Below are 27,875 nucleotides of genomic sequence, written 5' to 3' on the forward strand. Positions count from 1 at the left end.
TAAAAACCATTGTAAGACAAGACCCCTGTAGCAAACAAGGAAGTTATTTAAAATGACAAACTGTACACGCATGATTAAATTGATGGTGATCCCAGGTTATTAACCACCATTTCGACGTGTTGCCGTGACTTTATAGCGAGTAAGTAAGATGTGTATATGTTAACAAAATTGAATATGTAGCACAATTATCAAACATAACGCGACCTCTATAGATTTAGTTTACATTTACAGTGTGTCCCGGAAGAACATAGGAAGAGGATGAAAACGACTAAAAACGTGTGGATTCTTGTCATATGGCTGTCCCTCACAGTTTTGCAGGGTTTGTTTCCTTTTCATCAATTGTTAAGAATGTTCTAAATTAGTTGACAGTTTTATTTTGTGGCAATGCTCATTCAAGCAGATCATTGACTATTGACCTAAAATGTGGCTATGATGAGGCCAAACAAATCATGAACAACGTCCGGGATCATTTTGTATTGATATCAAATGTACTATAAACGTACTTTTTACGCGCGGTACTTATTTCCACTAAGTCTACGGTTACATAAATCTGCGTTATTTCATTCCTAGTGAACTGAGGTATGTAAGCTAATTTCATAAGAGACATATACAACTCAGTGGAATTTTATACCAGCGGACAAAGCTGAAATGATAGTGCGCGAAATTATGACTTCATGAAATTATATCAGTCTACGATACACTAAAACATATCTAAACATTTACGTTACTATATTTTTTATAGATATGATTGTGTGATTTATTTTGGTAAATTGCAGTGTCATTATCATGAACAAGTGAGGATAACGAACAGTCATCAATCTCATATAGAGAATCAGTACGAAATTAGAAGGGCAAACACGGGCCCCTGTATGCGCTTAAGAGTTGTAAGCATCCTCTGCTGACCAGTCAAACCCACCATGAGATCTATCGAGAAATCCTAAGTCAAAATTATATTAAACAACGGTTTAACAATTGGTATGAAATTTGTCAGACAGCTTTCAATCTATTGGTAAATGCATACCTTCACAAAAAGGACCTGCATATATGAATTTATTTATGCTATGTGAAATGATACAAATGATTAATTATTTAAGAACAGAAACTTTTTAATATTATATCTGCAAATCCAGTAAATAATGTCAAAAGTGCAACCAATATAAGCATTAAAACATTAAAACGATTTAATGAAATAAGTTCAAAGCCATTGTCATTATCATGTAACAAATCTCTCATGCACTCGAAGCTTTCATAGACTTCTAAAAAAATAGGTCCTGTGTCTCCTTTATTAAAACACGATTACTCCATCGGTCATCCAACTATCTATTTTGTATTGCTGATAGGAGTTATGAGATTGATCCCTGTTCGTTCTCTTCGCCTTTCACTACAGACCAGTCTTGTTTTAAAGAATAATTCTTAACCATATGCAAGGTGAAGATAACGAACAGTGATCAATCTCATAACTCCTACAAGCAATACAAAATAGATAGTTGGGCAAACACGGACCCCTGGACACACCAGAGGTGGGATCAGGTGCCTAGGAGGAGTAAGCATCCCCTGTTGACCGGTCACACCCGCCGCGAGCCCCATATCCTGATCAGGTAAACGGAGTTTGTAACTACCTTCACTCGAATAACTTTTTTCACAAACACCAGGCAGGATTTCTGACTGGACATTCTACTGTACATCAACTCTTGGAAACATTCTATTGTCTAAAAAGGTATAGATAATGATAGCCACTGTTATATGCTTTTTGTGATATGTCTAAGGCTTTTGGCATAAGGAGTGTGGCACAAAGGTCTTCTGCATAAACTTAAGCCAACATGCATATAATTTCAGGATTTGTTCTCCAATGTTTTGCAAGTTATTAAAAAACCAAACTTCTTTCCGTTCGATATATAAATAATGGAATTCATCAGGTTCCTGTCCTCGGGCTACTACTGTGTTTTTTTGTTTTGTTCTGTTTTTTTTTTTTTTTTGCTCTATGTAAATGAATACTGTTTAAAATATGAGATCAGTGAGCAAACTTTATACTTCTGATAATTAATTGCAACGATACTCAGATAATGTTATTTCATGGAGCAAACTTTAAGTTTTTGATGTCAGATGGCTAATATATGAAAGGTGAAGATAACAAACAGTGATCAATCTCATAACTCCTATAAGCAATACAAAATAGAGAGTTGGGCAAACACGGACCCTTGGACACACCAGAGGTGGGATCAGGTGCTTAGTAGGAGTAGGTATCCCCTGTTATTACAGTTCAATGCAATAAAAAATAAAGCATATCAATTCGGATATCTTTAATTTTGTTCAACTGATCAGCGACTTTACTGGCATAAAACTCTTCAGAAAGTCCTTTCATTGATTGTTTAAATGGGGCATTAATCCCCGAGTCTACGGATTCCAGACGATCAGTAGAGCTAGCAGGCAGAAACACAACATGAATGTTATATACTAGTATATGAAACCGGAACGTTAGAGTTAGATAGATTTATTTATCCGAAATGAAATTGAATAATTCTGGAATACTTTTTTATTCTAATAGACTTATTTATCCGAAATGAAACTGAATAATTCTGGAATGCTTTTTTATTCTAATTTAACATTAAAATATAAAATGTCTTCCGGATATCCTATCTATTTTTCTAAAATGCATTACGAATGTTTTTATATCAATCCATAACCATTATTAGACATTGCTTATATACTAATAAAGTTAAGCCATACTTTACTATCCGTGTCAAACGTTCTTCTTATTTTCCAGTGGAAATCTCGACACAAAACTCATGGAATTGGTTTGAGGCACAGCAACTATGTAAAGAAAACAATGACAGCCTACCTAAACCTAACACATTCAGTTCATGGACACGGCAACACTGGACAAGTCAATATAGACGATATTCATTTTGGATCAAAATTTTAGGTATCATACCACATTTGCATGAATGTCAGTCAAAGATATGTTTTGATAATCAATGATACTGTGGGTGTTTATTTCTTCTTTTTCTTTCCACGTGAGGAACTAAAAGTTATATCCGAGTTAATATCCACGAAGAAGAAGGTAAACCGAAAAGAACAAAAGAAAACACGACCATCAAATAAAGTTCCCATGAACTTGATCAAAATCTTTATCAAAAACAGATTATGCTACATGTACAGCGTTTGAATGCACATTTCAATTGAAGAAAAGAAAAAAACACCATATTACGCTTTCTTATACAGCTCTAAATCAAACAAAAGCTTGTTATGAAAGACGTAAAGATTCCCATTTAATTTCAATACATTTTTAAATCCCAGGGTGTTACAACGATACCGAACCTGATGATACACAGACTTTCCAGATGGATATTCCATCAGCAGGATTCTGTCAAGAGATTTGTGCAACTGTGAACTCGTCTACATTTGGAATCAAAGTATACATAATTGCTACTTTTTAATTATTTCTATTGTGAAAGAAACATAAGATCATTCTGTTGCACACACACATGCATATATATATATATATATATATATATATATATATATATATATATGAAAGGTGAAGATAACGAACAACGACCATTCCATAACTCCTATAAGCAATACCAAATAGATAGCTGCAAACACTGACACCTGTATATAAACACCATATACATGTGATAATGGCATATTGGGACATAACTATGGGAAGTTAACGATGGGGGAGCTGAAATCATCCCTTTTGTCGTAAAGTTGTATTGTTACATATAGTTTGTCGCTAGTACCTACTGTCATTAAAACATCCAAGTATGAAACAGAAGTGGACGACTCTGTGGTGTCTTTTATTTCGAGTTCATAGAGATATATTACGAATCGATATATGAATGAATTTTTTTTTGTTAATAGACAGAACGTCGTCGATATATCTAAATATCTAAATGTTTAATTGAAGGCCACCACAAAAGATTTTTTTCTTCTCAGAAGTTTTCGAATAAATTCTGCTTCATAGGAAGATGAAAACAGGACATGTATTTTCATCAGATTAACTATTCTCAGTGGCCATATTAAAAAGAACACTCCGCTATCATTCCAATTTTCTTTTCTATTGTTATTCCAGGATTTTTATAGATTGAACATTGGTCGTTACCTTCATTTTTCAAATACCCGTATATATATATATATATATATATATATATATATATATATATATATATATATTAGAAGTTGATTCGGCACAGTTGTAAATAAATATTGAAAATCAGAATGACACATTCCATAAAACAATCATTTACTGCTAGCGCTTTCTCCATGTCTACATGGTTCATCAGGCAGTTCAAATATGTATACAAAAATTGTTTAGTAACGTCTTTGTTATGACGTCAATTAAAGGAGTCCTTTATGACGTCATAATAACGTTAACCGGTAGTGTTTGGTAATTGTCTATTTTGTAAAAATATTATGCTGAATTGTAGTTCAATTGTTCAAATAATTATTTTCTATTAAGGCTTGGATTGAAAAGTTTGATAAAATAGTTCTCTTTGGCTTTGCGAGTTATTTCATTTTCAGTCCACATTTTAAAGAACGGGAACACTTTAAATTTACCACCCCCGCATTCCGCAAAATGTTCACTACATGGGGTGTTCCGCACGCTAGGATCTTTTACTTGTTGTTTGTGCACCCTTACTCGCGCATTAAGTTTGTTCGTTTGTCCTATGTAGTTTTCTCCACAAGTTGGGCAAGTGGCACAGTAAATAAGGTTCTCGGATTTACAGTTCATGTTGGCATTGACTTTCAATATTTTCCCGGATTTAAAAGCAATGGAATCACCCTCTTCTTTGTATGCGGACATCCCGCAGCGTGGGTCACCACATTTTTTGACGTATTTGACCTTATTCAGGGAGAAATTGGCTCGAGTTAGTAGTTTTTTAGGCATGGTGCCTGACGTCGGCTGTCATAGGGATATATATATATATAGTGGGATAAATCTCCGATATAATCTTCTAGAGTGGTCGACGTGGCCTCACGGAGCTACATAAATTGATGATCAGATGGAGTTTAATCACATATCATTTATTTCTCTACAGGTTGTTTCGTAAGGGGATAGTTTCCCCTCACTCGTCAGGAGAAAAATGACATCTAACAAAAAACATCTACATGATTGAGTACATGTTACACAGAAACATACTGGAAAGTTGCTAAGCATGATTACACACTTGATTGAGTAAATAGAAATATATATATATATATATATATATATATATATATATATATATATATATATATAGAATGGCTGCTAATTTTGACTAATTATTACTTAACTTGCATAAGCCCCCCTTTTGAAAATTCTGGATCCGCCACTGCTGAGTTGACTATTCGTACATCTCACTGTAATCACATCCAACTCTCTCGCTGTTATTTTTAATTGATTGTTGATTAATTTTTCTTTTTTATTCATTCCGTGGGGATCTGGGTTAGCATAGGTTGTCAATACCCCTTGCTTGTTGTAAAAGGCAACTAAATCGGGCAGTCCTTCGGATGAGACTATAAAAACCGAGGTCCCGTGTCACAGCAGGTGTGGTACGATAAATATCCCTCCCTGCTCAAAGATCGTAAGCGCCAAGCATAGGCCTAAATTTTGCAGCCCTTTACCGGTAATGGTGACGTCTCCATATGAGTGAAATATTCTCGAGAGGGACGTTAAAGCAATATACAATATAAAACCTTTATTCATTTGTATCAGAAAATTGAATTCCACAATACACAGATTGAATTATTAGTCCATTATTATATACATGTTTCATAGCAGTAATCCATGTAAATTCCTTTTATAGTTCTGTAAGTAAACAGTAATATTTAATATATCTCTTGAAGCAGAAAGAATGCAAATGTTTTGGAAACCTCTTTATGGAGCAACCTGTTTCACAGAACCATTGTAATATGGTACATCAGACTACTGGTAGATTTACAGAACTTGGGAGCATCAATGCTTACACGTTATACGAATCAGGTAAAACAAGTACATACGTGCAAACAAAATCAGAGAGAGAATGAAAAACTGAAGTTAGAGGAAGCAAAGATGATAATGCCATAGTTTTTCTCCGTCTTATAACACCCAATTCCTCAGTCTATCTAATCTGGTCTTTTGGTTGTCAACAGAGACCTGAAGAAAAAGATGTAAATAACCACTGCAAATTGTGTTGTGAAAACTTATTTTGTTGGTCAGTTTTCGCGAATCACAGATTTATTCATTTTTGTTATGATTGAACATCGTTTATGGGTTGCCAGTTGGAAAATGTCCATCCTATTGTATTTTCTCTTAGTGTTGTCGTATATATGTTTGATTTTTTTTAGACGTACAATGTGAACCTAAACATTGTTATTTGCGATGCTGAAATTAACCATAAATTTATTTTTTCTTATTCCAGCACATATTCTGTCATGAATTTTTGACCTTGATTGATTGATTGATGTTTTCCGCCACACTCAACAATTTCTCAGTTATCTGGTGGCGCCCAGTTTTTATTGGTGGAAGAGAGAACCCAGAAACAATGTACCTGGGAAGAGACCACTGACCATCCGAAAGTAAACTGAGAAACTTTCTCACTTACCGGCGCAAACGGGATTCGAACCCGCGCAGACAGTGGTGAGAGGCCGTGTGATTTTGAGCGCGGTGCTCTAACCACTCGGCCAGGGACCTTGAAGTCCTTCAGGGAGGATCTATTTGTCCTATGTGAAATTATGATATTCTTATAGGTTGCAATGTTATGAACAATTTACAATAAGAGTGTGTTTAAGATAGTCCTGTCCTGCCGTGCAAATTCACAAAAACCTGCAAACAAATAGGGAACCTGCTTTTTGACAACCTGGTTCATATATATTCCCTAAGTTATTGAAGTTAGCGTAGCCACTGTATACAAAGGATCTTGTTTTTCATGGTTCGAATCCATTCACACCACACATATAATCATTTACATTGTTTTTTTATTTTGCCTTATCAGCATTTTTTGTATATTTTCAGTAAATAACCTAGTTAGAATGAATGATCATTGCATAGACCCTGAGGTTTACGCAGAAAACATACTATCTAGGTTAAACCAGATGCAATGGGGAAAGTCATCTTCCGCATGCACAAGTTTTCACCGGAGCCATTTTGGAACATCGTTCGGCCTTTTCCGTCAAGCTGAGAAGAAACGAGGAGTTTTCTTCTCGACATGACGGAAAAGACCAAGCAATGTTCCGATTGCAACGGAGCTTAATTATGACGCAACGTTTAATTATAGTTTGAAACCTAAGAGGGTAGCACACAAATGTGGGCTCAGCTGTTTCATGCAAAATTGTCAAGGTAATTTTTTTCAAAATGTTTATGGTCTGTGAAAAACATATTTCTGTGTTCTTAATAAAAATGAATGTTATGGAATTTAATCTATTCATTCATATGTGTTGCAAGATTTATATATTTGGATAAAGGTATCTTGTTGTCAGATTTATATAATTTAATTAAGGTATGAAACTCGCTCGTTATTACACAGACCAAATTGTGTCCACTGTTGAATTTGAAATTTAAGGTCAAGATCAAATACAAGGATGACTCTTAATTCTGAAGTTAAAGGTCAAAGATACAAATATGTCATATCATTACAGTTATAAGACTTATAATGACATATTTGCATGTTTCATGATTGAAAATACACATTGATTTCAAAATAGAAGATTTCTGTTAGAGGCGCATTGTTATGGTTCACGTATTTTTCAACGTAGCAGACTTTGTCATTACAGTCTGATACGGGTTTGTAACTTGTACATGCTTTTCTGCGGAATTAACAATTTCTTTTCTTTAGGATCTCCGGAGTTATGTGAGTTTAAGAAACGATAACTCTGGATAGTGATTGTTTTAAGATATTTCCTAAATTAATGTAATTTTTACTTAATTGGGGATCGAAGTTATTTTTAATATCGGCTTTTGAGTTGTATAATTTTTAGAAATAAATCAAGTGCATTAAAATAAAATAGAAATGCAATAAATGTTAGCATTGTCAATTTGCACCACGTTTGTTTTGGGTTCAATTTATTTTCTTTATTGCTTTATATCTATTCAGTCACAGAATACAAAAATATGTGCAGTGTTTTACTTGTGCATTCAAGATAGTTTTTTTTTCAGATTCAAAGCAATATATTCAGGTGGTCTAAAAGTGATAATGGGAGTTGGGTACACACTTCACAATTATCTCTTCGATCTGGATATCGTCAGTGTAGTCATGCCAAATCGTAGTCGCATATATTCTAACAGTTTCATCCTATAGCTATATACAAAAGAAATTGCAATATGTGAAAAACAATTTATTATATGTGTATGGCCTAAAGATAGCTTTTTGTAAAAATTAAAACCAAATTTTCCACAACATACATATATCAGCAGATGAAAAAAAATCGTTTTGAATTTTTTAATGAATTATAGGGAATGAATGTTGCATAACATGGTATTATAATTGCGTTATGAACGTGTCTATACATATCTGTTACCCGTAATAAACAGTAACTCTAAACTGTCCGAAACCAAATTATTTCGTATAAAATGGTCAGAGAGTTTCTTTCTTAGTACCTCACTCTACATCGTCATAATGGTTGACTTCCTTTTAAAAGATGGATGAAAATATAAATATCTGCAATATTTGTCTATTCATTTTAAACATTCTCGCCTAGCTGAGTAGCTCAGTAGCTTAGCACGTCAACTGATGAGCTGTAGACTGCGTGTTCGAGTCCTGCAGGGGCTTTTAATTTTTCTTAATTTGCTTTCAACTAAAACTGCATTTTTTTTTTACTAAATAAAGTAAATTTTAAAGTTTTCATTTTCAAAATATTGTTGTACATATCCTCCACTTTTCATCTATATCAAAATTTGCTGGTGTAGCATACCTCCTTAAATATTAGTCGTTAGTGTTGGAGTATACATGTGTATATATATTATAACCATGAAACCCACAAGAAATTGAACCATATCGAATAATAGCGATGAACTGCATTACATGTGCACTTGTCTATAAAATCATCAGAAAAATATATGAAATTCATAAGAAAAACATGAAAATCATATAATAAAAGTGATATAAACATATGGTAATCATATCTTTAACATGTGATAAACATATGTTAGAAATATGTTTGAAAACATATCGTAAACTTGAGTGCTAGTTTTATATGTTAAACATATGTTACAATTTCACCTGTATACTGAAAGCAGGGAATTCCCATTCATAAACAACATTGAATAATCGAATTTTTAACAGATTTCGACGTCACAAAGAGAGATGAAACTTCCTGTGTCGCAGTACAATGCCAATCACACCAGCGATTCTGCTTTCAACAATCGGCAAATTGCTCATTGTTGTACAAAGTACATTTGTACTTATCTATATCTACTTACTGATAGTGAAGTTTTATTTTTTTCTTATACCAGATTTCAACGTCACAAAGAGAGACAAAATCTACTGTGTTGCAATACAATGTCACAAACACAAGCAATTCTACTTTGTGCCAGATGCCAATTGCTCTTTGTCCTTCGGAGCGGTTTGTCAGAACTCGGGTAAAAGCTCTAGAATATCACATAAAGGAAACAAAAAAAAGGTTTATTAGAAAGAGATAGATTTCAGCACACGTAATTCATGTATGTATTTACTATGATATTCCTATTTCATTTTCCAATTCGGTAATCTTTATAGGATTTATGAGATTGTTCGTTACCTTCATCCTTTTTCATTAAGTTTCAAAAAGTTATCAGAACTGGACATCATCAATGCAGTTATGTAAGAAGGAAAATTCTTCCTATTTGGCGGGTAATATTTCTCTGAATGACATTGACCAGACGTGCGACAGACTCAACGTAACATTGACTGGCCCATCATGGCTAGGTGTAGCGAAAGAACTCTACATGGGATCTGACCGCGGTAAGTATACAACATCCTGTGATATCAGTAAACTTATTCAGCTGTATTTTAAGCTTAATGTAAGACATACTTAAATGATTGTATGCATATTTATATAAAATCATTACTTTTTAAGACTAGCACTATCATCCTTTAAAAGTTAAGCTAAACCATTTAACGTTAATGCTTTAGATCTACTTCATATTCATTTTATACGTAATTCCTTCAAATTCTTAAAGTAAATGTATAATTTGTTAATAATGAAATATTAACGAATGGAATTATGTCCATTTTCAAAAATGTCCCATTCGAACAGTCGATGTCTTAATCACTATACTTACTTTCTCGGCCTATCAGTTTCATCTACATGCATTCTTATTGCGGATATCGAATATTAACAACCATTACTACAATATCAAATGCGTTATATTTCGTGGTCCGTTTCCCATGTAAGAAATATGCGGGTGAGGCTTCCTTGGAGGCTCAAAGTTTTAGTTTCGTACATGCAATGAAAATCTTCAAATAACTAAAAACTGCAAATAACCCAAAGACACATGGAAGCCAATATGTCCTGGCTGTCGGGCGACTATAGACAAGTTCATAACCTTCCAATGATAGCCATACAGATCTTTCTGACATTTTATCAAAATATCACACGTTCAGAACCCGTATGTGAAAATGTACCGATTACAAATTCAAAGATTCGAAATCTATTAAATGAAAAGGTTGAGATAAATGTTAGATGAACGACAACATCCCAAGGGCTCTAACATACATATAAATGGCACAAATCAACGCCAGTAGCAAGCGAAGATAAAGAACAGTGATCAATTAAAAAAATTATAGAATTAAGAGCAGGACAAACACGGACCGCTGAGGTAAGATCAGGTCCTAAGGAGGATTACTAACATCCGTCAAATTCTATCTTGATCAAGGAAACTGAGCAATCCGTAGTCAAAATCAGTGTGTAAACAACGACCTAACAATTGGTACGAAATACGCCAGATAGGTTGCACTAGCAAACAAGACCACCATAGAATTTGCAAAATACTGACTCCAAACCAAGACTCCTGAAACTTGTGAAATCAGCCTTTTTGTTAGTAGCATGCCTTAATTTAATATTGATCATACGCACAACATTCCTCCGTTCATCGGACCGGTCGAGGTAGCTCAGTGGTAGAGCGTTCGTTATGTGACCAGACGACCGTGAGTTCGAGCCTCGTCAAACCTAAGACGTAAACATAGGTAGTCATTTCTCCTTCGTCAAGCCCTCGATATGTAGAACAAAGGTAAAGATAACGAACAGTGATCAATCTCATAACTCCTATAAGCAATATAAAATAGATAGTTGGGCAAACACGGACCCCTGGGAATACCAGAGGTGAGATCAGGTGTCTACGACGAGTAAGTATCATCTGTCGACCGGTCACAACCGTGAATAACGGGTCTTTGGGATATAACCTTAAAACGGACGTCCTGCGTTGGCACGTTAAGAACCCTCATTGCTACGGCAATGAGTGCTAAGCATATGTCTAGATATTTGAGGTACTTCACCTACAGCTGGTGACGTCTCAATATGGGTGACAAACATCACATGCAGGCGTCAATGGAACATTGATACCTGAATGGTAAGTTGATGACGTAGTCATCCCATTTGTCATCAAGCTGAACTGTCAGTCTGCTGCCATCAAAGTAGAATAAAACATTCAAATATGAAGCACAAATGGACGACTCTGTAGTGTCTTTAATTTCGGGTTCACTAGGACACATCAAATCAACACACACATGACTATGAGGATCGTCAATAGATAAAATGTCGTTGATATATACAATTATATAAACGTGGATTGGAAGGTCATAGCAAGATATTTTTTTCACGTACCCGGTTGAAGCTTTTGAATAATTTCTGCCTCGTAAGAATATAAAAACAAGTCATGTATTAAAGCAGTTTTTTAAACATTCGTCAGTTTTCCATTTATGGAAGGAGGATAGACAAAAGTGAAATTTTGCATACTTATTTTACTCGTATTATCAAAACGTAACTCTACTATAAATTCAATAATATGAAATATCCTCTTCCATCAGCACTAATTTATTTGATATATAAAATGTTATACTTTAAAGACTGTTTAGATGACAATCTTATCTTGACATACAACATGTTTGTTCCATCTCTGGTGTGTCCAGGGGTCCGTGGTTGCCCAACTATCTATTTGTATTGCTTATAGGAGTTATGAGATTGATCACTTTTCGTTATCTACACCTTGCATATGATTCATTTTGAAAATAAACATGTTTCTTCATGTACATCGTACATCTGTTTTAACTGTATTTTATTTACCAATTATCAGGTGTGCCTGTCAAAACAGAAGAGATGAAATCATTTTTACAGTGTGTTAAATGCCAAGGTGACTATTGTGGGTACTTTGTCAACTGTACAGAAAGATTAGATACTGTTTACTGTGAAAAGGTATGCTCTTTTACGGTTGCATTTCTCTAACAGACATGATTTATCTATTCTTTGAATGGAATAAGAATATATGTATTAAGAGTAAATCCGCCAGAAAACCATGCAAAATACCACAAATCGTCCAAAAGTGTAGTCGCAAGACAAGAATTTTTCGTTGCTTAATATTTTCTTCATAGGTGTTAAAGTCAAAATATCGTCCTAAAATTGCCCAATCTCGCAACTGTTTTTAGTAACAGCTCATTTGCATAATTAGCAATTCATAACAAATTCATGGGGAATATATGCAAAACGTGGTTGACTGAAATGATTTATTACATTGCATTTATTTGAAATTCCGTTTTTGTTATAAAAATGTGTTATCAACAGCACAATAAATGCTGTAAAAATGAAATCTGGTGATTATATTATTTTTATGAGGCCTCTAGATAGACTTACATCAATAATTTAATAATTTCTCTCAAAAACAGGTAAAAAAAGATGAAAATAAAAACATTCTTTAGACTAATCCTAGTTCCAACATATGTAAATATTGAGCTTGGAAAATAATATCTACATGGCGAAAATTGAATTAGAAACACTATATATAGTTAAAATTTAGTATGTTTTGATTATTAAAGATAAGTGTAAAACTAATGTTTCCTTTGCTAATTATGTTGCTGAAAACATGTTTTTTAAAATCTTATATATTTTTCACATAAAAATATAATTGATTTTTGGATTTTGTAAAGCGCTGGTTTGAAAAATCTACAAAAATGTATTATTGAGATTTTAGCATTGTTATCTCCCCTTGTTAGGACTCTTCAATATTTTCTTGTGAAAAGGTGGTAGTACAAACGATACAAATCTCGATATTGCATGTTATTTTTCAAATTCCTGGAGTTGTTGTAGAACATCGAAAGTGAAAATGGATTGTTAAAGATAGGTGAGTGTTTTCCGAAAGAACCCACAACTCATTTAAGACGCTCAAACAGGTCTAGAAATTTTGGCGACACAGCATTGTGTGTTTACAGTACCAAAATGCAATATTTACGATAGACATTTAGACACTCAGCCTACTTGTTTAAAACTTAGTATTTGCCAAAAGCATCGTGATGAGTTTGGTATTTACTGGAGAGTCAACAAATTAACATGCCAATGTGAAGGTCATTCCAAAACCAGTAAGGCGAAAACGAGCAGAGGTACACAGCCTATTTTAAAACTGGTTGTGGCATGATGTCACTTTTTAAGAATTGATTACCCATTTATGTTTTGCACATTTAATTTTGAATTGTCAGTTTATATAACTTTGAAATACGTTGACAAATTATAAATATAATTGTAGTCAATGAATCAATGTAAATTCAACAATTTTGAAGAATAAAAAAATCTAAGATATCACTTGAAATTTAAAAGCCAAACTTACTAATTGTATCAGTAATATTAAATATATTATTATAAAAGTACTATTTGAAAACTTTATTTCCCAGCTTGCAATCGAAAACAATTGACCCTGTCAATGTGAGGCACAGTCATTGTACAAAATTGCCAATTTTTAAGACTTGTCTGCCCTTTGTATTATATTGTTCCCGAGGGTCTATACAACCCAGTAGCTAACTACAGACCCTGAAACGTGCTACTACACCAGTTACACGGCACGGTTCGGTACGCTTTATGAACGGTACGGTTCGTTTTCTGAACGGTACCGTTCGTTTCTTGAACGGTACGGTTCGTTTCTTGCACGGTACGGTTTGCTAAAATAGCTGCACGCTTTGTGAACGGTTTGCACGTTTTATTAATGAGTTGCGCGTGACCTGAACGCTTTGACTTCGTATAAATTGTACGTTTCGATAGTTTGCTTTCACTCGATCGATCTTATTCGGCTCTTTGATTATCGGCTGCAAGATTTGTGGTTGTGTTAGAATGTGCACATGGGGAAATGAGACGTTATTTTTGATTGCTTCGATGGAATAATTCCATATCGATAACGTACATCAAAGTTATGAATAAAAGTTTTTAGAATTTGCTCAAGTCTAAGTCTTAATGGTTGTTATTACGTTTCAATTTGTTTTTCATTTCTCATCAGACATTTATTAATTTACGATTTTATAAAAAGTTGTTACATGAACTGCTCCCCGACAGGGGCGTGCGTAAGTGTAAAAACAAAGCGTATTAAGTTTCCGGATATAAATTACAGTGCATAAATTGGAAAAGTTTTTAAGAAGAAGTGAATTTTGTTTTGAATACACTAAAGTCGCAAATGACACAATGATTATTTTCTGCATTTATTGTGATTTATCATCGGCATTATGAAAGATCCAGGATATCTGCACGTGAAGTTTGTACGTCCTTTTTTGTCAGCATTCAGTAATTCATAATTAATAATGTTAGATATCTGTTGCATTTGTCTTTGAATCAAATAAAATGATGATAATACATATATATTCCTATCCTTTATCACGCGAAGTCCGATTTTCATTTCCCTGACTTTATTTTTGATCACTGAAAATCAGCTTCGTGATGTTTGAGGATAATGCTTCGAATAGCCAGCGATAGTCTACGACCCCCTTTCCCATCGGGCGCCATTGTGAAAATAATATACTGTGGCTGAAAAAGTGGGTCACGTGACATAAATTGCACGCTTTCTGCACGGTACGGTACGCTTTCGGGCTTTTGGGGGCGGGGTCTGCATAATATTATCCTGCACGCTTTCTGCACGGTACGGTACGCTTTTTGAACGATACGGTTCGTTTTTTGAACGGGACGGTACGTTTCTTGAACGGTACGGTTCATTTTTTGCACGGTACGGTACGTTTCTTGAACGGTACGGTTCGTTTCTTGCACAGAACGGTTCGGTTCGTTTTTAAGGTGTAGTAGCACGTTTCAGGGTCTGTACGTCGTTAATAGCTTGAAAATATGGATGTATATGTAATTGCTCTAATAAAATTTAGAAATTCATTTCAAATTAACGATTATCTCCCTCATGCATATTTCTTATCCTTAGACGAATTTGACTCCACATTTTGGCACTCTGTTTTTCCCTAAAATAGCTCTTACAAGTTCATTGTTATTTCGGATTTCCAACATTTCGGTTGAGCATCACTGAAGAGACATTATTTGTCGAAGTGTGCATCTGGTGCATCAAAACTGGTACTTTATAAGTTTTACATTATGACCCCTGGGTCGAGGCCTCTGCTGGTGGACTGTTAGTCCCCGTAGGTCTCTACAGCCCAGTACTTCGTTACTAGCTTGAAAATACGGATTTATATCTAATTGCTGCGATAAAATTTTGAAATTCATTTCAAAATTAAGGAGTATCCCCCTCTTGCATAGCTCGTATCCTAAGACGAATTTGACTCCACCTTTCGGCACTCCGTTTTCCCCTTAAATAGCTCTCAGAAGTTTATTGTATTTCGGAATTCAAAAAATTTTGGTTGAGCACATTATTTGTCGAAATGCACATCTGGTGCATCAAAATTGGTACCGTATAAGTTTAACATGTTCTTGTATGTTTAATACTGACTAATGTTGCTTTTGGAAGACCATTGTCATTTGTAACTATGAAATTCATTGAATGAAGTATGAATTTAATTTTAGTCCAATAACCAAAATGTATATGTAGATGTTTGTGAAAGAAAAGGCATTATTTAAATCCTTAATATCTCCTTTGATTTTTAAATGCTAAGCTCAATAATATGCTTTAATGATGTTTAGTAGTCTATTTTGACATAAGTGTAAAACAGAATTATTTCCTATCCTGCCCTTGAAAGATTTAACCCTTCCAATATGTATTTTTTCTTCATTTATGAAAGATAGGCATATTGCTAATTTTTAAAAGTTCTCTGCCCTTTGATGTGTTGTACGTTTCATTATGACTTATGTCATTTTGGAAGGCTATTGTCAGTTGTAACTATGAAATTCATTTCATGATGTTTAACTTTCATTTCAGTTTGATATCATAAATGTACACATAACATTTTTGAATACTTTTAATTAAAAAAGGCATTATCTGCAGCCTAATAACTTATTTGATTTTTAAAAGGCAAGCGCAATAATATGCTCTAATGATGTTTAAGAGTATATTTCGACAGTGTAAAAAAAAATTCCTAGCCTGCTCTTGGAAGATTTCATCCTTCAAATATGTATTTTTCTTCATTTCTGAGAAATTGGTAATACCCCAATTTTTAAGAGTTGTCTGTTGATATATTGCATGTTTGAGTATGGCTTGTATCAATTTTGAAAGGCTATTGTCTGACGTTGTTATGTAAATCATTTCATGATGTTTAAATTTAATTTTGGCTTAAAAACATAAATATACATATCACCTTTTTGAAGATTTTTTTTTAAAACAGGCATTATCTAAACCCTAATATCTCATATGATTTCCAAATGCCAAGCTCAATAATATGCTTTAATGATGTTTAGTAGTCATGTTGACATTAGTATGAAAATTGATTATTTCCTAGTCTGCTCTTGAAAGATTTGACCATTCAAATCCGTGCTTTTTCTTCATATCTGATTTTAGAAGTTGTCTGCCCTTTGATGTGTTTCGTGTTTGATTATAATTTATGCCGGTTTTGGAAGAGGAGTGTTTGTTGTAACTTTGAAATACTTTTCAAACAAATAAATCTAATTTTTTAGTGAAATAAATTTTCCTGGATTTTTACATATAATATTGATAAAAAATATACAAAATACAGATGGCGCTGCGTATGGCGGCCATGTTGAAAATAGCAATTTTAGGGGGAATTTTTTCAATTACTATTTTGAATGCCTACCTACCCACAAAATTTTAATCAAGATGTGGTAACCTACGATTTGGATAGTATTGCATGAATGTTTGCTAGACAGGCTCTAAAATACCGAGAAAATAAGCACCACCTTCAAATTTACCTAGTCTGTGAACCCTTCTCAAACAGGAAAAATCAAGCTTCAGATTGGATGCTAGAAATTGATGGACATTTAGTTACTAGTCTTTGTGTATACCTTATCTATCTTAACTGGCGATCGAGGCGTCCATGCAATCATTTGATGCTTACCGCGTAATCCAGCTCGATAGGGAAATGGTTTTGGCTTTTTCACAATAATAGTAGTAAATTTTGCATACAATTACATAAATCATAATAGAAAAATAGTAGGTTTTTAATAATTATTATTGATTGTTGAATATACTTTACACGGACATCGATTTTATGCTAAACAGATTAATTATGAGTAAATACATTGTACGTTAATGAAATCTTGTTTACACTCAGTTGAAAATTTATAAGCATAATTTTCCCCTCGAAACATGGCGACAAAACTTCAACTTATCGGAAGAGAAAATAGCCGCTATAAGGTATCTTTCTTGTAAGGTGTATTATGGTTGGAATTGGGATCCAGAGGAAGAACAAATTCTTCGTCTAGACCAGTTTTGGAACTGTCGGAAAATAGGAATGTCCTGTTTGTGTAGGCCATGCGTTATGGACGAGTCACACAGACAACTTTGGTAGGCAGAGAATTCTGGTGTGCGGTCCAGAAAAACTAATTCAAACAGAATAAAACTCTCTAAGCTGTTTTGGAATATATACATGTAGTCATCATGGGACATGGGACGATGATAGGTACATCAGCTGTACATAGCTAGAAAATCTACCGCAGTACGCAGGAGCTCCCGTCAGAAATTGTATGTTTTGGCAGTCAAACATCGTTGGATACTGGATACCCGACGAACAAAGGCAGTCAAATGGATACAAAAAAAATTCTGCTTAAGTTTTCAATGGCTAACGTTCCCATTTATATAAAATACATTTATCAAGCATTAGTTTTTGCGTTTAATTCATTAGATTTAATTATAAACATTTCGATTAACCGGCACAAGAAAAATCACTACCATGAATTTTTCAATCATACAAAATTGTACAGGTAATGCAGGTAACACAGATAACATCCTTTGTATTTGGGACGGCGGTATATACAAGCTAGTAGGGTTCCCTCGGGCTCGGGGCTTCACACTTAAATTAGCTCCGCCCCTCACTTAACTTACCCGAGGAAAACCGACCGGTTGAAAACCTCGGCCTTAAAGAGAAAAGAAATTTTAAAGAAATAACACGAGATTTTTTTGTTTCGAAGAAAAAAATTCATATTAGTGATGATATAGAATTTACTTTGTGTTTAGACTCCATTACTGGTGTCCACTTTTGCTTCATACTTAGATATTTTATTGAAAATAGATATTAACGGCAAACTAACAACTCAACTTTGTGACAATTGGGATAATTTCAGCTTCTATATCGTCAATTTTCCATATTCATGTAGCAATATTACATTATCACCAGCATATAGTGTTTATATCTCTCATCTGATTCGATATTCAAGAGTTTGTTCTGTGTATGATCAGTTTTTAAATCAAGGCAGACTACTGACAAAGAAGTTGATGGTGCAGGGGTTTCAACAGTCTCGTTTAAAGTCAGCATTACACACATTATATGGTCGTTATAACGATCTAGTTTGCCAATACAACCTATCATTGGATCAAATTCTGTCTGACGTTTTTCATACCGATTGTTAAGCCGTTCTTGGCACACTGACTTTGACAACGGATAAATCCGTTTTCTTGATCAAGATATAGGGCTCACGGCGGGTATGACCAGTCTTATTACAATAGTTATAACGCTATTTTTTGAAAACCACGGACGCGAAATTTTAAACCAATATAAACCTTAAAGTTTTCGCTTCAACACATACTTGTAATTATACCATTTAGATGCTAGTGCTTAAGTTATTGTTAATTTCGTGAATTTTAGGGTTTCAGTACTGCAACTATAAAACCTGCCACAGCCATAGACAAACATGGAACAACCTGGTCCGTTTCACTGACTTCCGATATATCCACACAAACTTCAGAATCTCTCACAGCATCAAGCAAACCTGGAACAACACAGTCTGTTACATATACTTCAGATGCATTCAAGCATACTCCAGAGACTTCTACTAGTAAACAAGGTATAAACAGTATGCAATTCATTATAGCTGTATGTTTGTAGAGTATTGAATGTATATGAAATGTGAAGATAACGAACAGTGATCAATATCATAACTCCTAAAAGCAATACAAAAGAGAGTTAGGCAAACACGGACCCCTTAACACACCAGAGGTGGGATCAGGTGCCTGGGAGGAGTAAACATACCCTGTCGACCGGTCACACCCACCATGAGCCCTATATCTTGCTCAGGTATACGGAGTTATCCAGGGTTGAAATTAGTGTGCCAAGAACGGCCTAACAATCGGTATGAAACACGTAGGACATCATTTGAGCCTTAAGAAATATTTCTATTTGATTCCTTAAAGGTAATAAATAATGTTCTACTTTTTCATGTTCTTTTTAAACACAGAAACATAATGTAGCCAAGTATAATCCCAAATAAGGTTAGGTAGAATGTCATTTTCTATTTTGCGTAAATATTCGACTCTTAGTTCAAACTTTTTATCGGGAATATGTGTTTTAGTATTACATCTTTCCATGACGCTTAACTAAATTCATTCTTTCTGATAAAGAAAAGGTCAAGGTATTTGTAAGAACAGGCCATCTGATAAGGAATAGGAGAGTGAATGTGAACGGGCATTTCTCTGACAGAAGTTGTTTATTCTCGTATATGACAATACCCATACCTACAACGCGCACTGTTGTGGTATTGGTGTTTCCTCTTTTCCTCCCCTTCGCATGTAAATTAAATCAAATCAAGAGTTAGCTATTGGTTGAAAAATGTTTATTGATTAAAGGTTTGATTAACACTTACCATAAAATATATACAAACATAAAAGATAATTGCATTTAAACATCTTTCCAAAATGGTCATGCAACAGAAAATATACAACACATATAACACAATGTTGTAAAATGTGATTTGTTCATTCCAAGTGTAATATTGAAACGGGATGGCGTCGAACTCTGTAAGCCTGATAAAAGCTCATAAAATAAGCACCCTCGAAATATTACAGATTTCGTCATGTTTCAAAGTTTGTAAGCCCTTTTCTCCTTAGCCAAAGCCAGCAAATGACAAAAAAGATGTATTTAGAATAATCATAGATTTATTCTATATAAAATGTCTACATTCATTCAATCTTGGAGATGAGTCTAGGTGAGACGCTTGACTAGATTGTTCAAAGTTATAAGGTGTACTTTCTGAATGTACACTTAACCTAAGTACCTTTATAGGGCAATGTAAAATGTAAATTCAATACACAGTCATGAACAATATGATATCCTGAAAAGGTGACAAATGCGCTGACTAATTCTTCCATCGATAAAAGTGTATAATATATTTTTAAAAGGTGCAGAATCTGAATGAAGGTGCAGGTAACCTATATTGATATTTTATTAGCTGCAATGATGTAGCCCTCTCCGATTTATTTTCTTTGGGGGGGGGGGTCTACAACTCCTTAGAATCTTCGTAATGGTGCAAATGCGGGGGTGATTCACTCCCGCAACATTTTTTATCATTCTAAACATTTGCTGACTTTCTTTACGTAAATGAAATGATATTCTGTGTTTCTTAGTCAATATATAAATTTACAACCCGCAACTTACGATTTGTGAGGCTCTATTCTACCGTTTTCAACAATTTAGATATATTCCAATTTCTCGATTCATATTTGTGCGCCATGTTTGATGTACTGAAGTTTCAACTTCCGATTGTCAATTTATTTGCATATGCCATATAAGGTAGTATTTATATCAATGGACAAGCATGGAGGCGAAAGCTATTTCGTCGAAATTAAAAAGGTTTAGATTTAATATCAAGTTAAAAAACGAACAGCAGAGTGTAAATTATTTCTGCAACAATATGATTTCCCTTTATTTGTCGGTGTTGTTCGAGTAACTACATTTTCATGCAGATTGTCAATGTTTAGGTTTTTTAGTAGATCAACCTACGAGATATCGCGATAACAAGAATGGCGGAGCAGACGAAGAATTTTGCATGCTGTACATGGTGTTTAATGAAAAACAACTTTATTAGAAATGCCCAAGCACAAAGTTGGTACTCCTTTTGGTATAAACAACATTTGGGACTAATACACGGAGCTTATCATCGGTGAATCATAAAATTATTTTGCACCATTACGGAGATCCTATGAAATTGTAGCCCTACCCCGAAAATGTTAGAATTAAAAAAATGAGAGGCTACATTATTGCAGCTAATATTTTATCTACATACTCTGTCCTTAAAGTGTAGAATCAGAGTGTAAATTCCTATACTAATCTATATTCTGGGAAAGGGGATAAAAGTGCTGTGTATCCTCAATGTCTCCTTCTACGAAGTGATGAAGGTGTTGCTTTAAGGTGATTCTTGGGTGATGCAGACATGATGCATAAGGTGAATCTCTAAGAAACATAAATGAACTTTAAGCTCAATATATAATAAGCTTAAGGTTATATAAATAGGTGTACGATATGCACCTCTGCCGCATTGATACTAATATATACTAGTACGTTGTTAGAAATATATATCTGTAGCTTTTAGGCATCATGTGACCGCAATTCATGAAGTAAAAATAGCCATGTGCAGAGTAAACAGTGCAACTATGTTCAGACAAAACAGGTGATATAGATTCTGTACAATATCTAACTTCGCCAAGACAATTAAATGTGTTTTAGACACTTCTTTCTCCTGTCCAGTATACTCTTATTGCATAAGATGTAATTAAAACTGAGTTTCTGGAAGTTGAAGGTGCTTAGTACGTATATTTATGAAGTTCGTAGAAGTATTTAGCTGTCTGGGGTTGTGTAACTTAGCAACTCTTTAAGCTCTTGTAGACTGAAGTTGTAAAATAGTTGAAAGGAAGCTCCAATAGTGTTATCATATTTGTTAGCTAATGTAAATGAATGTATTCTAATTGTATCTGTACAGTACTGTACTAAAGTATTCACAGTATATAAACATCGAAGTGTCACTCAACAAATTGTTATGTAGAGTTACTGTAGTAATGTATATTATAATACACGTATCAACACTTCGCGAAAGTTACGTCCCTTGTCCGCCATCTCCCGGATACAAATCGTATTTCCCTACGTTGGCCTTTGTAATTTTCCTATCTGTAGCTTTGACATCTGTTATTTTTCCATCAATTGCAGTCAACTACAATATGCCCCAGATTGGGGCAACCCATTCATTTGTATGAAAACTTGGTAATTGGCTAAAATTCAAAGTAATAACATCTTACATTCGGTAAGGTAAAGAAGGAAAACTTGGTTTTTCACCGATTGACCTTTGGCTGAACCCTCAAAGGGACGTAACTCGCGGCGAAGTGTTGATAGGTGTATAGTATTATCACAAATGCTACAAAGTCCTTATGATGCATACACAGCTGCACGTATCTTGTAAACAGATTAAACATGAACTTTGTAAAAAAAAAAAAAAAAAAAAAAGGTGGGATGAATTCCAACACCGAATATATTACGACTTGTATAATAAAGAACCTACAAATTACGCAATTTGATTATCTAACCAGGGGAAAAGGAGAGGATATGGCATGTCAAACGCTGCAATATTTTATCTTTTCCATTTGTATTGTATAATTTTCCATTTGTATTCTATATTTTCCATTTGCATTGTATAATTTTTTATATGCGTTGTATAATTTCCATTTGTATTCTATATGTTCCATGTGTATTGCATAAATTTTCATTTGTATTATATAATTCCCATTTGTATTGTATAATTTTTCATTTGTATTCTATATTTTCCAATTATATTGTATAATTTTTCATTTGTATTCTATCCCAGGAATTGTTTATTTTGATTTGTTACGAAGGATTTCATTAGTTAACGTTGCTTTGAGAGTTGTTCACTGATGTACCACAATTGTAAACGTACTTAGAGCTCAGGGCCGTAGCAATGACGGTTCTTTATCGTGCCAACGCCTGTACCGACACGGAATATATGTTTTTAAGGTCATATCGGAAAGACTCGTGATTCTCACTTTTGAATGACGAGTGTTTAGCAAAGGAGCAATCACTGCCTTTGTTTATGTCTAAGGTTTGATGCGGCAATGACAGGAGCGGTTCTCGAACTCACAACCTCCCGCCCACAAACCAAGCGATATATCACTGACCTACCGCGACCAGGTCCATCGAGGACTAGTTATTTTTAAAAATACGTAGCTAGCTCTAACAATGACGACCCCCCCCCCCCCAACATGATCATTTTTTTAATAGAACTGTCCAGAAAAGCAAGTACATTTTGTTTAGTCAGAATTCAGTAGATTCGGTCTTTGCGTCCCCACCAATTGTTAACATCGAGTTTGGTTTGTTACAACTATTCAATGGATTAATCTTTTAAAAGTTATTGTTTATCGAATTTGGTAATGCGCGAGATGTTGAAGAGGTCAAGTTCAGTAGCCACTTTTCGCAGGAATGTACCGTATTTGCTAAATGTAATGGCATAACCCCCTTCCAATTATTATATCGCTTTTATGAGCCTGATGTGATCATCATATTCAAACTAGTCATGTGTTTAACCACTGGCTGATCTAGATAATTCTGAACGAAAGGATGCAATAAACTGTTGGATGTTTGGGGACTTAGTGTGTCCAGGGCAAAGCCTTGGTGGTAGTGGTGATGGTGGTGGGGGTGGGGTTGCAGGGAGAGGGTGAAGTCCCATGAAACAAGTGCGTTTTGACAAAATAAAACGCACATGTATACTTTTTTTCGACATTTCTATACAAAATAAACAAAATATCACATTTGTGAAGGGAGGGGGTCTCCCGGCAAAAGATTTGTCATTGCTTCATGTATGTTCAACTAGTCCTATATGGAACAGGTCGCGGTAGTTCAGTGATATACCCTTTGGTTCGTAACCGTGAGGTCGCATGTTCGAGTTCTACTCGTGTCATGGCTGCATCAAACCTTAGACGTAAATATAGTTAATACTTCCCCATACGCATGGCTATTTAAAATTAAGAATCACGGGTCTTTCGGATAATGTTACCTTAAAAGCAGACATCCTGTGTTGCGACAGGCGTTGGCACGTTAAAGAACCCCCACTGCTACGCCACTGTGCGCCGAGCATAGTAAGTATATTTGTGGTACGTCACCTACAGCTGGTGACGGCTAAATATAAGTGGGAGTTAAACTAATGAAATCCTTCGTAACAAATCAAAATAAACAACCCCTCGGATACAATACAAATGAAAGATTTTGCAATGCAAATGGAAATTAACAATGCAAACGAAAAAAATATATAATACAAATGGAAAATATTGAATACAAATGGAATATCATACAATACAAATGGAAAATATAGAATACAAATGGAATATCATACAATACAAATGGAAAATATAGAATACAAATGGAAAATTGTACAATACAAATAGAAAATTATAGAATACATATGGAAAATATAGAATGCAAATGGAATATTATACAATACAAATGGAAAAGATCAAATATTGCAACATTTGACATGCCATAGGAGGGTACATTAATCTTGCATTGAATCAGAAACGTCCATACCAAATCATATTGTTTTTCTGGAGATGGTATCATACCAATTGACGCTATCTGCCCTCGAATTAAAACACACTAACATGATCAAATGAATAGGGCTTTCTAAGAGTTATTCAAGATCACAACAAATTTACAATATATACTATCCTATTAGCATGACTCGATTGAAAAATGAAACTTAACAATTATCATTCGTCAGCATAAAATCATTAACTATCTAAATTAAATTTTCAACACCAGTTTGTAATGTAAATATACACTTGGTGATCCATGGTTTCTGACAATAGGTTTTTTTATTACTGCATTTTTAGCTTGAATTTCTGACATGAAACGCTTTGAACTATAGACGTCATTTTTGTATGAGTTAGTTCAAGCCAATAGGAATAGAAAGCACTTCGTTGTCGACTCTTTAAATTCGGGAAATTCTGCTTTCAATTTCTGCAGAGCAGCCGCTGGTCCATATTTCGCATTACAGTTCCCAATCTTGACTCGTTCCACGGGAGAGTAAATCGCATATGAACCCATTTTTTGCTTGAAGTTGGACTTGAGGATTTTTATAATACTTTTCAACTATATTCTTATATCGATCTTGGTAACAAACACGCTGCCAACAGACCGTTTGGATTTGGTTAAAAACCACCAAGTTTTAGGCATCTTAAGATTGATATGTTGACGTGTTCTCGGTGAATCAGAAATAAAACTCTACTGCTCTACACCTCTACTACTATAGTGTTTCAAATATATTTTAATATATCTTTGTAAGCATCAGATCTATATAAATAAATTTCTACAGTTAACAGTTATCAATATACGGGAGAAAAATTGGCTGACCAACCGCCTTTGAAAATTTTGTAATTGTAATTTCTGCAGATTTTTCTTACCCATAAAATTCCTTAATATATGGACAACCGCAAAATACTCGTTACAGGGTAATAAAAGTAGAGTGTGCTTCACTAAAAATCTGGTTTTGCCAGAAATGACACTTTTTAATGATTTACTCAAAAATTGACATATTCAGGATGATCGACATCGTGGCCATAGGAATACCACAGTGAAAAGTTAATTTTTCAACAAAAGAATTAACATCAAATATTAATTAAAACACCCCCTCCCACCACCATCACCAAGTCAGCAATGAATGAAAGTATCAAAACAATGTGGATTTAGTTGTTAAGATCCTGGCTACAGTAACTACAAAAGTGGTTCAACGATTTACATTTCTTTTCGCTCTCAGTTCTTTATCATTTACAAGAAAGTATTTACATAAAGCATTCTTTACAATTAGTACATATAACATAATGATTTTAAGTAATAATGCTATATACCTGTATATTTCAGACTCCAGTAACACCTTAAGTATAATTCTCCCCGTGGTGGTGACTGTCGTTTTGATTGGATGTTTTGCTACAGCAGCAGTTTTCTATATACGGTAGTTTTATAATACATACGATGTACTTTATGAATTTCGTTTACTTCAGCTTTTGTTTTACAATCATGCATGCATATATATAGATATATATATATGCACCTCACAAAACAGGAAAGACTCATTTTCAAATTATTCATAGATTTGATATAAATATCTAATAGAAATACCATATCCTAATTCACAGGAGAAAGAGAGGACTAAGAAATCAAAATAACATACAGCTGGATTCCAACGACACAGACAACAACTATACTGACATTGATATTGATGTGAAGAATAAGAATTATTTTGTCCTCGAAACAAATTATAGCAGTTCACATGTCCAGACGGATGAAAGTAACCCTTACAAGGACATTTCAGAGGGAATATATGACCATCTTAGAGACAAAGAATCGAGGAAAAGAAATGAAAAGGATGGTAAAGCCAACGACAGTAACCTGTATAAGGAAACAGATGGGGGACTCTATGACCATTTACGCGACATGGAATTTGGAAAATCCACAGAGGAAAATGACTATGATCACGCACCGCCCGCTCCAGAACAAGACTATTCTGCTCAAGGCAGAATGAATGAACACACTTTTAACACTGAGTACGATCATTCCATGTCGTTCTATGATTACAAACAACATGATCAAGTTATTGAAGAGACAGATGGTGGATATGCTAAAACTGTTAATGTGTCATAAGAGAGGGATGGGTCGTCAGAGCACAATGTAAAGCACTATGTAAATAGAGAAAGTTCTTAAGACAAAAATACTCGCACCCTGGTGTTTGCTGTTTAGCCAAAGACTTTAATGTATTTATCACATGGCGATAGTATAATTGAACGCATTCTAACATGTATCATCCTTGTTAAAATCATTATATGATATAGTTAAGTTTCATTGTATTTGGCCTATACAAATTGACGTCATTCGATTGAATAATATCAGTCACTTGCGACATTTTAATCAAGTATGAATGACGTTATCTATGAAAGCTAAAATGTATGGTTACTAGGGCCCAAATTTAACAAGGTCACTCAACCAAAGGCTATAGGTCAACTATACATATGAAGCAAGGTTACTGAATGTAACATTACACCTTTTATATATGCAAGTTTCATCTAAGTAAAATATAAGTAATACAGTTATAAGTACATGTAACATAATATATAAATAGTATATATGTGAAAGCAATGGAACCTGCGCGCAAAACATAATTTGGTCTCTTATTCAGAAAATGAATGTCCATTGCGCATTTGCTGGAATTTCACATAAACAACATGCCACCATTTGTATGCCAAGTTCCCATTTTTATGTTCAATCATATCAACTTGATCCATTCTTAACATATGATTATTATAATAATGTTGCTTTTATTAACATGAGGTTAACGGTCATTTTCTGAAGGACCTAAACAAGTTACTTGAAAATCTGTAATATCATTTTTGCTTAATAGAGTTAATAAATTCCAGATGCCAATATTTAGATGCTTGTGCCCTTTGTATATTTAGCTATATTTCTTAGAACGTTGAATAAAAACGCATTTTGAAATAGATAGGAACAAGGATTATGTTTCACAAGAGTCAAAGAGACTCCAATACAGAGCTGGTTTATTTGGATCCAACAATGAAAGATCATCACATT

The 27,875-nt window shown here is 34.3% G+C and overlaps 1 protein-coding gene across 3 annotated transcripts; it reads left to right on the forward strand.

Annotated features, from left to right (window-relative positions):
* On the forward strand, positions 1–27,714 carry LOC125663540 (uncharacterized). Of its 3 annotated transcripts, none has more exons than XM_056143522.1 (11): positions 1–139; positions 232–319; positions 2,765–2,923; positions 3,298–3,413; positions 5,830–5,965; positions 9,413–9,538; positions 9,717–9,899; positions 12,230–12,348; positions 19,110–19,317; positions 26,154–26,244; positions 26,429–27,714. In XM_056143522.1, exons 2-11 carry the CDS (start codon positions 259–261, stop codon positions 26,931–26,933), a joined length of 1,704 nt encoding a protein of 567 aa, XP_055999497.1. In that variant the 5' UTR covers positions 1–139; positions 232–258; the 3' UTR covers positions 26,934–27,714. The 3 variants fall into 3 exon arrangements, with proteins under 3 accessions (XP_055999497.1, XP_055999499.1, XP_055999498.1); XM_056143524.1 differs by having other exon boundaries at positions 19,110–19,308; XM_056143523.1 differs by having other exon boundaries at positions 5,833–5,965.
* Positions 27,715–27,875: the final 161 nt, after the last annotated feature.

The sequence above is a fragment of the Ostrea edulis genome, chromosome 7 (genome assembly GCF_947568905.1).
Source record: "Ostrea edulis chromosome 7, xbOstEdul1.1, whole genome shotgun sequence".
NCBI classification, from domain to species: Eukaryota; Metazoa; Mollusca; class Bivalvia; order Ostreida; family Ostreidae; genus Ostrea; species Ostrea edulis.